General features: G+C 39.8%; 1 protein-coding gene across 3 annotated transcripts in view; it reads right to left on the reverse strand.

The window, feature by feature from the left end:
* nup205 (nucleoporin 205) overlaps window positions 1-17,189 on the reverse strand; it is a 197,001-nt gene that overhangs the window by 86,923 nt on the left and 92,889 nt on the right. For all 3 annotated transcript variants that reach the window (XM_039770061.1, XM_039770060.1, XM_039770058.1), the window contains exons 18-20: window positions 13,880-14,069; window positions 4,238-4,358; window positions 3,739-3,820 (exon numbers count right to left, since the gene is read on the reverse strand). In XM_039770061.1, coding sequence (XP_039625995.1) covers window positions 3,739-3,820; window positions 4,238-4,358; window positions 13,880-14,069 — 393 coding nt within the window. The remainder of the gene's footprint in view (window positions 1-3,738; window positions 3,821-4,237; window positions 4,359-13,879; window positions 14,070-17,189) is intronic.

The raw sequence follows: 17,189 nt of genomic DNA on the forward strand, positions 1-17,189 counted from the left end.
GCTTGCTCTTACTTTTTACCGCTCATTTAATCATGGCTAGTGGCGGAAAAATTATAAAATGGAAGGAGGATGGCTTTACCAAAACAATTATTGATGGCGAATCGATTATTCATAAAGCTTGAATTGGTGATCTGTTTTTCTGTGTTAACCTCATATTTTTCATACTTCTTCTCAAACTAAGGTGGTGCGAGGGTAAAATGAATCGGGATGCGCTGATCAATGTAATCGTGTACCAGGAAATCATGCATTGACAAAAGCTCCCTTTGCTTGTAATGCAAAGTGTGATTAAATGCATTATTTTTAGCGCGTTATGGAGCACATGCATCAAGCTTCTCAGCTGTGCTTGTGCTAAGAAAAGGAAAGATTTTAAAAATAACGTAACACGATTGTCAATGTAACCTTTTGTAAGTAGTGCCTGGAGGATTCAGTGTGGAGAAACTCTAGAGACAGCGTGTGTATTAACTTGTGGATTTTTCTGTGAGTATTTGGTGGCAGTGTGACGAAGTTGCTTTGGAAGACGGCGTTAGCTGAGCTCAGCTCAGAGAAATGAGATGAATGGGAGGGAGATGATGACGTGACTCCCCACCCGCCTTTAACTGTCAATCCCCACAAACACAGTCTCGGAATTTGCATAAGCACACCCCTTCACCTACAATTTTAACTTAGTTACAAAGTGATCAAAACTCGTTTATATCCTCGTCCTCTCATTAAACTTGTATCCCGCATTACCTGTGGGCATGTGAAACGCCAGCGTAGCCTGTCTATGAACTTAATTTAAAGTTTAGGTTTACACCTTGCTTTCTTTCCGAGGTAGCAGCACTCATGAATATGGTAGTATATGTCACTCGCTCGCTTCTTATTGTTTCGCTGCCTTCTCAATTATATAATGCATGTTTTCTTAAGCGCTTTTGGAGGTCTTCCTGGTTTTCTACGCACTGCGTTGACAGTCAGTTCACGTGATTACGTGGGAGGCGTGATGATGTCACACGAAACTCCCCCCACGTCTTTCCAGCTCAACTCCATTACAGTTAATGGAGAAAAATACCTTCCAGTTATGACCATTAGGCGTAGAATTTCGAAATGAAACCTGCCCAACTTTTGTAAGTAAGCTGTAAGGAATGAGCCTGCCAAATTTCAGCCTTCTACCTACACGGGAAGTTGGAGAATTAGTGATGAGTCAGTGAGTGAGTGAGTGAGTGAGTGAGTGAGGGCTTTGCCTTTTATTAGTATAGATATAGATAGATACCCTAACCCCTCTCAGCCTGCATAATAAATTTACTCTACTTTCAACAAAAAACATAACAGTGGTATGTCTTTCATTTCCTAGGAACATCGGAGTACTGAGGTGTTTTCCGAACAAAGATTTTTAGTGAAGCAGTACTTAGCTGTAGGAAATTAAATCAAATGTGAAAAACTGGCTGTGCAAAAATTTGGGTACCCTTGTAATTTTGCTGACTTGAATGCATGCAACTGCTCAATACTAATTACTTGCAACACCAAATTGGTTGGATTAGCTCGTTAAGCCTTGAACTTCATAGACAGGTGTGTCCAATCATGAGAAAAAGTATTTAAGGTGGTCAATTGCAAGTTGTGCTTCCCATTGACTCTTCTCTGAACATTGACAGCATGGGATCCTAAAAGCAACTCTCAGAAGATCTGAAAACAAAGATTGTTCAGTATCATGGTTTAGGGGAAGGCTACAAAAAGCTCTCTCGGAGGTATAAACTGTCAGTTTTAACTGTAAGGAATGTAATCAGGAAATGAAAGGCCACAGGGCACAGTTGCTGTTAAACCCAGGTCTAGCAGGCCAAGAAAAATACAGGAGTGGCACATGCGCAGGATTGTGAGAATGGTTACAGACAACCCACAGATTACCTCCAAGCCAGATTCATTTTGGAACAAAGTGCTTTGGACTGATGAGACAAAAACGTAGTTATTTGGTCTTAACAAAAAGTGCTTGCATGGCGGAAGAAGATCACCGCATTCCAAGAAAAAAACCTGCTACCTACTGTCAAATTTGGTGGAGTTTCCATCATGCTGTGGGGCTGTATGGCTAGTTCAGGAACTGGGGCCTTTGTTAAAGTCGAGGGTCAGATGAATTCAACCCAATATCAACAAATTATTCAGGATAATGTTCAAGCTTCAGTCACAAAGTTGAAGTTACGCAGGGGTTGGATATTCCAACAAGACAATGACCCAAAACACAGTTCAAAATCTACAAAGGCATTCATGCAGAGGGAGAACAGTGCTCTGGAATGGCCGTCAAAGTCCCCTGACTTGAATATCATCGAAAATCTATGGGATGATTTGAAGCAGGCTGTCCATGATCGGCAGCCATTAAATTGAACTGAACTGGAGAGATTTTGTATGGAAGAATGATAAAAACTACCTCCATCCAGAATCCAGACACTCATCAAAGGCTACAGGAGGCGTCTAGGGGCTATTATATTTGCAAAAGGAGGCTCAATTAAGTATTGATGTAATATCTCTGTTGGGGTGCCAAAATTTATGCACCTGTCTAATTTTGTTACGAATCATATTGCATATTTTCTGTTAATCCAATAAACTTAATGTCACTGCTGAAATACTACTGTTTCCATAAGGCATGTCATATATTAAAAGGAAGTTGCTACTTTGAAAGCTCAGCCAATGACAAACAAATTAAGAGGGGTTCCCAAAATTTTTCATATGACATACGAGGTGTGGCAGAAAAGTAATGAGACTGATTTTTTATTTACCAAAGTTTTTATTTTTTTCAAACATCAATGTTATCCCCTTCAAAGTAGTTCCCTTGGGCAGCTACACACCGATGGAGATGTTGTTCCTACTTTTGGTAGCAGCGCTGGAAGTCTTCAACCGGTATGGTCTTCAGCATGTCCGTTACACATCTTTTGGATGTTTTCTAAAGTCCCGAAATGACGTCCTTTGAGGACATTTTTCAGTTTAGGAAAAAGGAAAAAGTCACACGGACTGAGGTCAGGTGAATAAGGGGGCTGGGGAACCACAGGAATGCCTTTTGAGGTCAAAAATTCTGTTATGGAGAGGGCAGTGTGACATGGGGCGTTGTCATGATGGAGCATCCATTTGTCTGCAATGTCTGGTCTCACGCGAATGACCCTTTTTCTGAGCCTTTCAAGGACGTCTTTATAAAAAACTGGTTGACAGTTTGTCCTGGAGGAACAAATTCTTTGTGGACTTTGTGGATTCCCCTTTTGTGACGCACAACCAAAAACAAACTTCGCTAATAGCAGTCACAAAAATCACGTAGTTAACGGAAGGAGTTGAAACTCGCACTGAGCTATGGGAGGGTACTGATACACGTGCTCTATCGAGGACAACAGCGCAGCGTTGCCAGATCACTTGCAGTGTTGCCAGTCTCATTACTTTTCTGCCACACCTTGTATGTATGTCACATAATAATTATTACATAGTTTACTGTCAAATAATGCAAAGAGTACGTGACACGTGTTTCGTCCTTATTTGGGCTCATCAGGCGTACACACTCCATTGCACCCCTCGTGGGGATTGAACCTCAAACGTCAGAGATGAAATCCCTTTACGCTGCGCCATGGCGTGTGGTTCGTTTATTTGACAACCTGGAGATAGGAGTAATTACATTCATACCACATGCGTTACCTCGTAGGTAGATAGAAAGATAGATAGATAGAGAGAGAGAGAGAGAGAGAGAGAGAGAGAGAGAGAGAGAGACATACAGATATAAATTTCATATATTCTAACCTTCTATTTCCTGTGCATATTCTTCTGCGTCTTCATTGTCCAGACACTCTACAAATCCAGTCATTAGCTTCTCACATATTGACTACAAAAACATTTTAAACAAAATACGTGGTTTGAAATATCAGAAAAATTCAGACACACAAATGGCATCTGTAATGTTGACTACAGCATGTTAGTACAAGGATACATAATTGTTTTTTGTTGCATTTTTTGCTTTGTGATATTATGAGCTGTTATTCAAAATACTAAACATTAAACACAAGAGGAAACTGCAAAATTCCTTAAGTCACAAGAAAATTAATATTTTACATTTTTGTTTCTGGCCAATATTGTTCTTTATGGTACTGAAAAAAACAGATTCTCTACAAAAAATTCAAGGTAAAATATAATTTTCTTATTTTCATGATGTTTATATTAATTACATACATTCAGTAATACCCTAGCTGACTTCAGTAGATAAAAAGTGCAGTGATACTCAGACTGAAATAATCTCACATACCTGGTCACGTGTGAAGTCCCCAACCAGTCGAGTCTGAATATTAGGATAGCGGGAAATGCAACGCAATATATGGGCACTTTCGAAAGCAATTTCTGGATTAGAATTACCATGGTAGAGGTACCTGACATATACAAAAAACACATTTTAAACTGTGTACACGGTACACACCTGAAAATCTATACAAAAGAAAAAAGTTACAATAGACATACAGTATGTTGGATAATGTATTGCAGAAAATACTGTATTTAATTTTGATGATATCTATTGTCAGTAGTACTGACAATCACACCTTCACAACTAATCTTGGACATACTCTATGCTTAAATACTAGCTGTGTTACACAGCTTCACCCAGGCAATCTTATAACAAAACTGGTTTCAGTTATTGTGCTGTCAGTTAATGGGATGTGTATTAGATGTACTACAGTGCATCCGGAAAGTATTTACAGCGCATCACTTTTTCCACATTTTATAATGTTACAGCCTTATTCCAAAATGGATTAAATTCATTTTTTTCCTCTGAATTCTACACACAACACCCCATAATGACAACATGAAAAAAGTTTACTTGAGGTTTTTGCAAATTTATTAAAAATAAAAAAACTGAGAAATCACATGTACATAAGTATTCACAGCCTTTGCTCAATACTTTGTCGATGCACCTTTGGCAACAACTACAGTCTCGTCTTTTTGAATATGATGCCACAAGCTTGGCACACCTATCCTTGGCCATTTTCGCCCATTCCTTTTTGCAGCACCTATCAAGCTCCATCAGGTTGGATGGGAAGCGTTGGTGCACAGCCATTTTAAGATCTCTCCAGAGATGTTCAATCGGATTCAAGTCTGGGCTCTGGCTGGGCCACTCAAGGACATTTACAGAGTTGTCCTGAAGCCACTCTTTTGATATCTTGGTTGTGTGCTCAGGGTCGTTGTCCTGCTGAAAGATAAACCATCTTGCCTTGATTATCTGGGAGTGAAGTGCTGGAGTTTTAGAATGGAAATAATAGATCATTATTTGGAACACATGTATGTCATGTGTGTTCCGTTTCTACAAAAATCTGTTTAAACACATTGTTAAAACAGAAATGTTTTTCATATTTTAGTAACAAATGACAAAATGTAGGCATAAACTATATAATAAATATATAAACTATATAATGTGTGAAGCCTGAAGTCCATAGATCAAATAAACACTTTCACAAAAGGTTCAAGGACAATACAACAGCTTCCATGGCGTAGCGGTAAGAATTGCTGATTTGTAATCAAGAGTCCCTCGGTTCGATCCTGACTTTCTCGAGTAGTGAGCTGCTCTTATTGTTAATATTACACAGAAAACACATACATTTGGTTTGCGTCTGTAACAGTCTGTGTAAATTTATAGTACTTCTAAAGGTTAGCTTTTTTTTTTTCACTTTTATTCTCTCAGTCATGGTCACGATACATACTGCCGCCCTAGGGATCTGACACTGTTAGTTTTTATTTAAAACTGGTAATAACAGTAGATGTGAGTGGTGTTTTGAGACAAAGGAACTGGACATTCTCTGATCTGAATGGATAAAAGCTGACACACAAACGCTTTGCTTTATTCGTATCTCACTGTCACTTAATTTTTTGTATTCAGTTTAATTTAGTGTTCTTGCTCACGCTGAATTAATATGCACCTTATGGTCCATGATGTCAAAGCCGCACTGACAAAAAAAACAAAAAAGAAAAAACAGAGACATAGGTATAGGTCCGCGATGCCCTCGACCCTCTGCAGTTCGCATAACAGGAGAAGGTGGGAGCGGAGGATGCCATCACCTATATGTTACACCGATCCATCTCCCACTTGGACAGAGGTAGTGGTGCTGTAACAATTATGTTTCTGGACTTCTCTAGCACATTCAACACTATCCAACAACTGCTCCTTAGGGAAAAGCTGACAGAGATGGGAGTAGATTCATACTTGGTGGCATGGATTGTGGACTCTCTTACAGACAGACCTCAGTATGTGCATCTCGGGAACTGCAGGTCTGACATTGTGGTCAGCAACACAAGAGCGGTGCAGGGGGCTGTACTTTCTCTGGTCCTGTTCAGCCTATATACATCGGACATCCAATACAACTCGGAGTCCTGCCACGTGCAAAAGTTCGCTGACAACACTGCTATTGTGTGCTGCATCAGGAGTGGGCAGGAGGAGGAGTATAGAAACCTAATCAAGGACTTCGTTAAAAGGTGCGACTCAAACCACTTACACCTGAACACCAGCAAAACCAAGGAGCTGGTGGTGGATTTTAGGAGACCCAGGCACCTCCTGGACCCCGTGATTATCAGAGGTGACTGCGTGCAGAGGGTGCGGACCTATAAATACCTGGGAGTGCAGCTGGATGATATAAATTGGACTGGCCTGCCAATACTGATGCTCTGTGCAAGAGAGGACAGAGCCAACTATACTTCCTTAGAAGACTGGCGTCCTTTAACATCTGCAATAAGATGCTGCAGATGTTCTATCAGACGATTGTGGCGAGTGCTCTCTTCTATGCGGTGGTGTGCTGGGGAGGCAGCATAAAGAAGAAGGACGCCTCACACTGGACAAACTGGTGAGGAAGGCAGGCTTTATTGTAGGCATGGAGCTGGACAGTTTAAAATCCGTGGCAGAGCTATGGGCGCTAAGCAGGCTCTCGTCAATAATGCAGAATTAACTGCATCCACTGAACTGTATCATCTCCAGACAAGCTTCAGCGGCAGACTGCTGTCAATGTCCTACTCCAATGAAAGACTGAGGAGATCGTTCCTCCCCCACACTATGCGACTTTTAAATTCCACCTGGGGGGTAAACATTAACTTTATACAAAGTTATTGTCTGTTTTACCAGCATTTTTATCACTCTTTAATTTAATATAGTTTTTTATCAGAATACTGCTGCTGGAGTATGTGAATTTCCCTTTGGGATTAATACAGTATCTGTCAATCTATCTATCTACTGTAAATGATATTTGGAATTATTCATTTTATGATCTGTATAGTACATTTCGGGAAACATTGTGGCACGAATGGAACATTATTCATATTATTCATATTCATTCTCATAACGTCTTGTGGTTATAATCAGTGACGGCGTGTTCTAACCCCCCCCGATCTTGCCAATCCCCTTATGTCGTAAATGTAGGAAGGACGGTCCTTACGTGTGTGTTAACTGTTAACACTTGAATTTGATGATTGCATATAGAGCTGAACTGACCTCTCTGTACTATTCTTTACTTTGCATGTCCTGGAGTACAAAAGACACACCACCATACAGCAACATGTGGGGACTGGCAAGATCAGGGAAAAAAAAAAAACATGCAGTCACTGATTACAACCACAAGATGTTATGCAAATGAATATGAATAATTTGAATAATGTTGCATCCATGCTACAATGTTTTCTCCGAAATGTACTATACAGGTCATAAAATGAGTAATTCCAAATATCATATATACCTATGTCTCTGGTTTTTTTTTTCCAGTGCGGTTTTGACATTATGGACCATAAGCAGCATACTAATTCAGCGTGAGCAGGAACACTCAATAAAACTGAATAAAAAAAATCAAGTGACAGTGAGATACGAATAAAGTAGATTCACCAGCGTTTTGTGTGTTCGCTTTAATCCATCCAGATCAGAGAATGTCCAGTTCAATTGCCTCAAAACACCACTCACATCTACAGTTATTCCCAGTTTCAAATAAGAACTAACAGCATTAGATCCTTATGGGCGGTAGAAAGTATCATGATTGTGAATGAGAGAAAAAAAAAAAAACAAAACACTAACTTTTACAAGTACTATACATTTACAGCGGCTGTTACAGACGCAAACCAAATATATGTGTTTATTGTATAACATTAACAATAAGAGCAGCTCACTACTTAAAACGGTAAATATACGAGGCAGTCAGGATCGAACCAGGGGACTCTTGATTACAAGTCAACAATTTTTACCGCTATGCCACGGAAGCTGTTGAATCATCCTTGACCCTTTTGTGAAAGTGTTAAATTGATCTTTGGACTTCAGGCTTCACACATTATATAGTTTATACCTACATTTTGTCATTTATTGTTAAAATATGAAAAACTTTTCTGTTTTAACAACGTGTTTAAACAGATTATTGTAGAAACGGAACATACATGAAATGGATGTGTTCCAAATAACGATCTATTATTTCCACTCCAGCACTTCACTCCCAGATAATCAAGGCATGAGTTGGGAGAACTTTGTGCACATTGTGCGGCAGTGGGGGGATGGAATAGCAGACTGCTTGCTTTTCTTTATTGGCACATTTACAGGATAAAAGACGCTGATGGAGAGATGTGAAGGGATTTAAAAAAAAACAAACAAAAAAAAACCACTTGAATCACAAAGGTAATATTTTGACAGGTCATTGTGGTCAAATCACTTGTAACTTTCTTTACATGCTAAAATCTATAATCTCTTACACTAAACTACAATTTGGAATCAAAATAAGTTAAAATGAAAGAATCTTTATAAGAGAAAACTGTCAGGGTCTTAAAAGGGAAGCAATAGGCACAAGAAAAGATAGGACCACTAGATCCAACAGCTGAGCTGTTAATAGTGCCAACAAAGAATATCTGAAGGTTTACTGTTGAGTAAAACTAACAAGCCCACATTATAATCCTAACCAAGGCACCTGAATAAACATGCCTCATCTTCTGTCCTGTATGATTTTGTCATGTTGTGCTTGTTAAGCCACCTAATCAAATGAACAATAGAAAATTCTCTAAAGTTCCTATATAATAATTAAGCAGAGATTATCTAATATCTTTAAGCTGTTATACAGTTACTGGTCAGGCATGAAAAATACTTTTTTAAAACTAGTGGACTTCTACCAGTTTCAAAAACCTGTACTGTAGTGTGAATTGTTTACTGCTTATGTTATATAATGTACAGTTTTGTTTATTTCCTTAAAAAAGATTAGAAATATACACTCTGAAATTTCAATAACAACATCTTAGAATTAGAATCTCAAGCAGTGAATATAAACCAAGCTTTGACATACAACTTTAAAAGTAAGTAAGATTAATTTCAATTCTAACTGTAAATAAAAGCTAATACAATTCAAATGTGTACACTGAATACTTCTATATGTATATATATAAATATACACATACATATATATATATATATGCATATACATATACATACATACATACATACATACATATACATATATACACATACATATACATACATATACATACATATGTATACATATGTACATATATATGATACAAATACTTATATATCTATCCATCCATTCTCTTCCACTTATCCGAGGTCGGGTCGCGAGGGCAGCAGCTTAAGCAGAGAGGCCCAGACTTCCCTCTTTCCGGCCATTTCTTCTAGCTCTTCCGGGAGAATCCCCCATGTTCCCAGGCCAGCCGGAGACATAGTCCCTCCAGCGTGTCTATATATATATATATATATATATATATATATATATATATATATATATATATATATATATATATATATATATATATATATACACGCACAGTGGAACCTCGGTTTACGAGTAACTTGGTTTACGAGTGTTTTGCAAGACGAGCACAAATTTTTAATAAATTTTGACTTGATAAACGAGCGATGTCTTGCAATACGAGTAGTATGGATACTATGGGGTATGTCTGCTGAGCGTTATGTGATCACAACTGAGTTGATGGTTCTTCTCTCTCTCTCCTTATCTCGCTCGCTCGCCCAGCGCGTCTCTCTCTCTCTCCTTATCTCGCTTGCCCAGCGTGTCTCTCTCTCTCTCTCTCTCTCTCCTTATCTATCTCGCTCACCCCCCCAGTGCGTGTCTCTCTCTTTCTCTCTCTCTGGCAATCGTCTCCTATTCTCCGTCTGAGTCAGTGTGCCTCACTCATATAGTCACACCTGTTTACTATAGCATTGTGACTGTGTGTGTGTGCGCTGTGAAGTGCGAGTCCCGTCTTGCTCCCAAAACACGAAGCTGAGTCTCAGTACTTTAACACCAGCTTTATTCAGCTTGAAACAGCAACAGTGCTGTTATTTATTGTACCGGGATCTTTATAATGTTTCTTGTATGACCCATTGACGACAGGCGCTTATAGCATGTCTGCGATCTTTTTGGATGCGCTTATACGGCGAACTGCTACAGCGCTGGGAGACTGCGATTGCTTTGGGACGCTCTTCGCGTGTTGTCCGTTGGGTGGAATCCACATGAGTTTAGAAACTCACACCAGCCATGATTCTTTATAAAAGGTAAAGTGCAGGTTAATTTGTATTATGTATTTTACTTTATATTTTGTATTAATCATTTTTATATGAATAGTTTTGGGTTGTGGAACGATTCATCTGAGTTTCCATTATTTCTTATGGGGAAATTCGCTTTGATATACGAGTGTTTTGGATTGCGATCACACTTCCGGAACGAATTATGCTCGCAAACCGAGGTTCCACTGTGTGTGTGTGTGTGTATATATATATATATATATATATATATATATATATATATATATATATATATATATATATATATATATATATATATATATATATATATATATATATATATACATATATACATATATACATATATACATATATATATATATATACATATATACACTGCTCACAGAAATTAAAGGAACACTTTAAAGAAACACATTAGATACATCAGATCTCAATATGAAGTTGGATATCTATACAAAATAACGACAGGGCAATGTCTTAGGAACAAAAGGATGCCAAGTCTTTTAATGGAAATAAAAGTTTTCTGCCTACAGAGGGCTCAATTGTGTAGACACCCTAAAATCAGAGTGAAATGAAGATGTGGCAGGCTAGTCCATTTTTTCAAAAACTTAATTTCTGCTACTCAAAATGCTTTTCAGTATCTTGTGTGGCCCCCACGAGCTTGTATGCATGCTTGACAACGTCGGGGCACGCTCCTAATGAGACGACGGATGGTGTCTTGTGGCATTTCCCTGAGCTGTTGTACAGTCTGAGGAGCAACCTGGCGGCGCCTAATGGACCAAAACATAATGTCCCACAGATGTTCTATTGGGTTTAAGTCAGGGGATTGTGAAGGCCATTCAATTGTTTCAATTCCTTCATCCTGCATACTCTTGCCACATGAGGCCGGGCATTGTCGTGCATTAGGAGGAAACCAGGATCTACTGCACCAGCGTAGGGTCTGATAATGGGTTCAAGGATTTCATCTCGATACCTTATGGCAGTCAGAGCACCATTTTCTACGCAGTGGATGTCTGTGCGTCCCTCCATGGATATGACTCCCCAGACCATCACTGACCAACCACCAAACCTGCAATGTTGAACGACGTTGCAGGCAGCATATCGTTCTCCTTGTCTTCTCCAGACTCTTTCACGTCTATCACAGCTGCTCAGGGTGAACCTGCTCGCCTGTAAAAGTACAGGGCGCCAGTGGCGGACTTGCCAATTCTGGTGTTCTTGAGCAAATTAGTCGAGCTCCAACGGTGCTAGGCAGTGAGCACAGGGCCCACTACAGGAAGTCTGTTTCTGATTGTTTGGGTAGAGACATTCACACCAGTGGCCCTCTGGAGGTCATTCTGTAGGGCACGAGCAGTGCTCAGCCTGTTCCGCCTTGCACAAAGGAGCAGGTATTGGTCCTGCTGATGGGTTGAGGACCTTCTACGGCCCTGTCCAGCTCTCCGAGAATAACAGCCAGTCTCCTGAAATCTCCTCCATGTTCTGGAGATTGTGCTGGGAGACACATTAAACCTTCTTGCTGCAGCACGTGTGGATGTGCCATCCTGGAGAAGTTGGACAACCTGTGCAACTTCTGTAGGGTTAAGGAATCACCTCATACTGCCAGTAGAGATGATTACTCAAGCCAAAACTAGCACGAGTGGAAAACCAGCCAAAAAAGATCAAGAGGGAGAAACTTGAAATGACCTCCACATGTAAAACCAGTCCTGTTTTGAGGGTTTTCTAATTGTTGCCACGTGCACCTGTCGTTAAGTCCATGAACACCAATACAGCTGAAAGTGATTAACAATGACCTCAGCTGCTTAACCAACCAGAAAATTATCAGACAGGTTTAACTGATTTCATGCCAGGCCCAATAAAAAAAGTGTTCCTTTAATTTTTGTGAGCAGTATATATATATATATATATATATATATATATATATATATATAGAGTAATCCCTCCTCGATCGAGGGGGTGAAAATCCGCGAAGTAGAAACTATATGTTTCTATGGTTATTTTTATATATTTTAAACCCTTATAAACTCTCCCACACTGTTTATAAATATTCCCCGCAGAGTTATACAGCATAATCCCTTTGTATTCTCTTAGATATTAGGTAAGATTCATTGAAATTATGTATATAAACACACTGTTTATATACAGTAAAACCTAAATATTTTAAAGATACTGAGTGTCTCCGATATCACATGTTACAGCCATTAGGATAGACATGCCACCAGCAATAAATACGTACAATGCAACAAAAATAGTATACAGTAAATGTTTGTGTACAGTGACACTAAATGTACGTACATGTACTAAGTACTGTAAGTAGAAAATTAATTATTTTTACTCACCAACAATGACACGATGACTTGTCCGATAACAATGAGTTTTATTTTACTGTACAACAAAGGAGAGCGTTACAGCCCTTAAAGGAGCCACTTCAGGCGACTGTGTAGCACTGCCGTTGTTCTTCTTCTGGCAGTCTTCAATCCAAATCCCTAAAGCAGATTCCATCCAGACTACTGCCTTATTGCATCCACTTACAACTTGTTTTGCACCCTGGTTAAAAGGACACTGCGGCCGTAGATCTTATATTCCTTTCCTACTTTTTAAATAAAAAGAATCGTAGCCTTCAACAAATCCAAAACGTTTACCTTTTCGGCAATCGTTAACATCTTCCGTCTGCGCTTGGGCATGGCCCCTGAAGCAGTAGCAGATCGTTTTGGAGCCATAATGAAGGGCTTGACTATGCACAAAGATAAACACAAAAGAGCACAACTCTTTACACAGCGAAACACGTTGATGCTGAATGAGCGAGACGAGACTTCCTGGTTAACACTGCATTCAGCAAGCAGGAACTTAACTGCGTGCTCTGATTGGTTAGCTTCTCAGTCATCCGCCAATAGCGTCCCTTGTATGAAATCAACTGGGCAAACCAACTGAGGAAGCATGTACAGGAAGTAAAAAGACACATTGTCCGCAGAACCCGTGAAGCAGCGAAAAATCTGCGTTATATATTTAGTTATGCTTTCATATAAAATCCTGATAGAGTGAAACCCGCTGAAAGTCAAAGCGCGATATAGCGAGGGATTACTGTATATATATATATATATAAACTGTTATTTTTAAAAATGTATTTAATACTTTGTGGAACTAATCACTTTTCACTGTGTATGTCAGTCAAGCTGATTTTTCTTGTTTGGTTAAGCACTGCCAATAATGATTTTTCTTGAAAAAAAAAGAATAAAAACAACCAAGGTTTATATCTACGATACTAATATCATCTGTTTCTTGATGTGCTGCTTTCAGTTGTTTTGTTCAGCTCAGCATTACCCATACCTCTTGTTTATTCTGAACTTTGAGTAAAAAAGCAATAATACTGATTTTATATTAGAATATACAATAAGCACTGACCTGGCAATATTAACAACATGGTCAGCTTTCCTGGTCTGTGCACTGATTCCTTGCAGAAGTTGCTCCAAAGGTGTAACAATCACTGAAGCTTGGCTCTCACGTAACATGTTCATGAAAAGTGTCTCCTTTTGCAGGACCATGTTAAGAAGTGATAAGCAATGCAGCACTGCTTTCTCCAGATGCTTCTTTCCTGTAAAACAACATAAAAAGAAAATTTTTTGTTAGTTGTGGTAATTACAACTCAAAGACACATGATATCCTATATGGTGTTCCACAAGGCTCTATCCTGGGTCGGCTGCTCTTTTCGATCTACATGCTTCCATTAGGTCAGATTATCTCGGGGCATAACGTGAGTTACCACAGCTATGCTGATGACACGCAGCTGTATTTATCAATAGCATCTGATGACCCCGACTCTGTTGTTTCACTAACACAATGTCTTACTTGTGTTTCTAAATGGATGAATAGTAATTTTCACAAGCTAAATAAAGAGAAAACAGAAATTGTTGTGATTGGCAATAATGGATGAGGTTATTAGAAATAAACTTGATGCAACAGGATTAAAAGTCAAGACGGAGGTAAAGAACTTAGGGGTAAATGTTAACCGTAACCTGAATTTTAAATCGCATATTAATCAGATCACTATTTTTTCAATTAAAGAAAATAGAAAAAGTTAGACCTCTTATATCCTTGAAAGATGCTGAGAAATTAGTTCACGCTTTTGTTTTCAGTCGACTAGATTACTGTAGGGTACTCCTCTCAGGACTACCCAAAAAAGACATAAATTGTTTGCAACTAGTGCAGAATGCAGCTGCTAGAACCCTAACTAGGAAAAGAAAATCCGAGCACATTTTTCCAGTTTTGATGTCACTACACCGTAGTGGTGCAACGGATCACTGTTGATCCGAACCGATTCCTGTCCTACGTGATCCGAAAAAAAAAAGTTCCACTGTATTGTACGCGTGTCTCTTGCGCACTCTCTCAACCTCTCTCGCGCACTAACGGTCTCTCTCACGCATTGAACTGCAATTAAACTTCTCTCACGCACTCTCGGTAGCTCTCGTGCACTAACTTTCTCTCTCGTGCATTTTCGCTTGACTTTTGTCCGGTTTCCTGCTTAATATTCGTGGTCATGGCCAGCGGTAGCAGTTCAAGCAGAGGAGCTCGACAAACCTCCAGCACCACTTAAGTCTCATGTGTAGGGGGCATTTTGGCTTCCCTGTTAAATATGTTGATGGGAAAAGGGTGGTGGATAAAACCACCACAGTTTGTCGACTGTGTGGCACGAGGAAGCCCTATGAGACTGGCAACACGTCGGGCATGTCCACTCATTTAAAACGATACCACCCTGATGTGACAGGAGCCAAGACGATGGCTGTGCAACAACCAAAGATATCCGCGGCATTTAAGCAGCTCTTTGCTCAGACCAGGCTAAAGCTATTACAAAAGCTATTGGGGTGTTTATTGCTGCAGACATGAGGCTATATTCCACTGTGCAAAACAAGGGGTTTAAACATATGATACACGTGCTTGAGCCACGCTATGATATTCCGTCGCACACTCACTTCAGTGACAATATCGTCCCAAGTATGTATGAGCAGGAAAAGTCAAAAGTTATGGCTGAACTGTCCCAGGCATCTTCTGTGGCCCTAACTACAGACAGGTGGACCTCCAGGGCAACAGAAAGCTATGTGGGAGCGGAGTGGAAGATACGAAGCCCTGTACTGCAGATACGCCCCCTCTATGAGAGTCACACTGGCACAAACCTGGCACACGCATTGACGGAAGCAGTGGTAGAGTGGAGGATAGAGAGGCCCAATACTAATATCCCAGTCACAACAGATAATGCCAAAAACCAAATAAATGCAGTGAATTAATCAGGACTGGGCCCACAAATAGGGTGCTTTGCACATGCAATTAATTTAGCATCCCAAAAGGGAATGAAAGTGTGTAAGATTGACCGCCTCCTTGGAAGGATCAGGAAGGTGGTTTCCTACTTCCACCGAAGCTCAACACCTGCTCATGTGCTTAAGACCAAGCAAGAAATGCTACAGCTGCCTACTACTCATAAGCTCATACATGATGTCACAACAAGGCGGAACTCCACTTATATGTTGGAGCGTTATCTTGAGCAGCAGGCAGCTATATACTCTGCACTAACAGACAAAACCCTGAAGAAAAATGCCAGAGACATCGTCACCTTGTCTGATGATGATGCTAAAGTGGCAGAGGAGGTCCTCCTGCTGCTCAAACCACTCAAAATGGTTACAACTCTGTTGAGCACTGAAACTGCACCATCTGTGTCCATGATCCTGCCTCTGAAAATAAGGATCCTACAATCCATGGCCCCAAGTGAGGAAGACAGCACCATCACAAGAGACGTCAAGACTGCCATTTGAGAGGACCTGAAGCCCAGATACACTTCACCACCAACCCTACAGGACTACCTTCACAGATCTACTGCACTTGATCCAAGGTTCAAGTCGCCGTCTCACCTAGACCTTGCCCTATGCCTGAGGACATACAGTGATCTCACTACTGAGATTGTGAGCAGTCTTGGCACTGAAGACTGTGAAGAGGTAAAGAAAATAAATATTTTGAAATATATTTTTTATTTTTTATGATAATGTTTTTAGTTAAGTTTATTAAGTTATTGCCACATTTTAATGTCTATGGAAAAAAAAAAAGTTTTAATCAATAATGTAACTTTCCCTGCAACGTCAATATGCAACACCAAAAGGAGCAGACACATCTCCTCTTCAAAAGAAGTCGGCAATGGCGGAGATTTTAGGCGAGACCTTGGCACAGAAGGACATGGTCAGCAAGGCTTTTGCTGACACCATCAAAGACGAGGTGATATCCTATGAGGCAGTAAGTGGTATTCCAGTCGATGGTGATCCACTGTCTTGGTGGAAAAGCAACGAATGTAAATACCCTCAACTTGCCACAATGGCAAGACACCATCTTGCTGTGCCTGGCACTTCAGTGCCTAGCGAGAGGGTGTTCTCAACAGCAGGGGACATAGATACAGCAAAGAGATCTACACTTTCCCCAGAAAATGTAGACATCCTCATGTTTTTGAAAAAAAAAATGAAATTATAAGCTCAGGTCTGCTTTGCTTTCTTTCTTCTTTTTAGATGATGTGGACATAAGCTAGTTTTTATTTCTCTCTCCATGTTCTAAGGAAGAAGCAATGATAACTTAAATTGCATTTAAAGTTGTTTTTTATTGTGCCCACATTAAAGGAAATAGTTATCATGCCCTATATTGCACCTTAATTTGTATTTATATAATTGAGTGGAATGAGTCT

This window comes from Polypterus senegalus, chromosome 11 (assembly GCF_016835505.1).
Source record: "Polypterus senegalus isolate Bchr_013 chromosome 11, ASM1683550v1, whole genome shotgun sequence".
Classification (NCBI taxonomy): Eukaryota; Metazoa; Chordata; class Cladistia; order Polypteriformes; family Polypteridae; genus Polypterus; species Polypterus senegalus.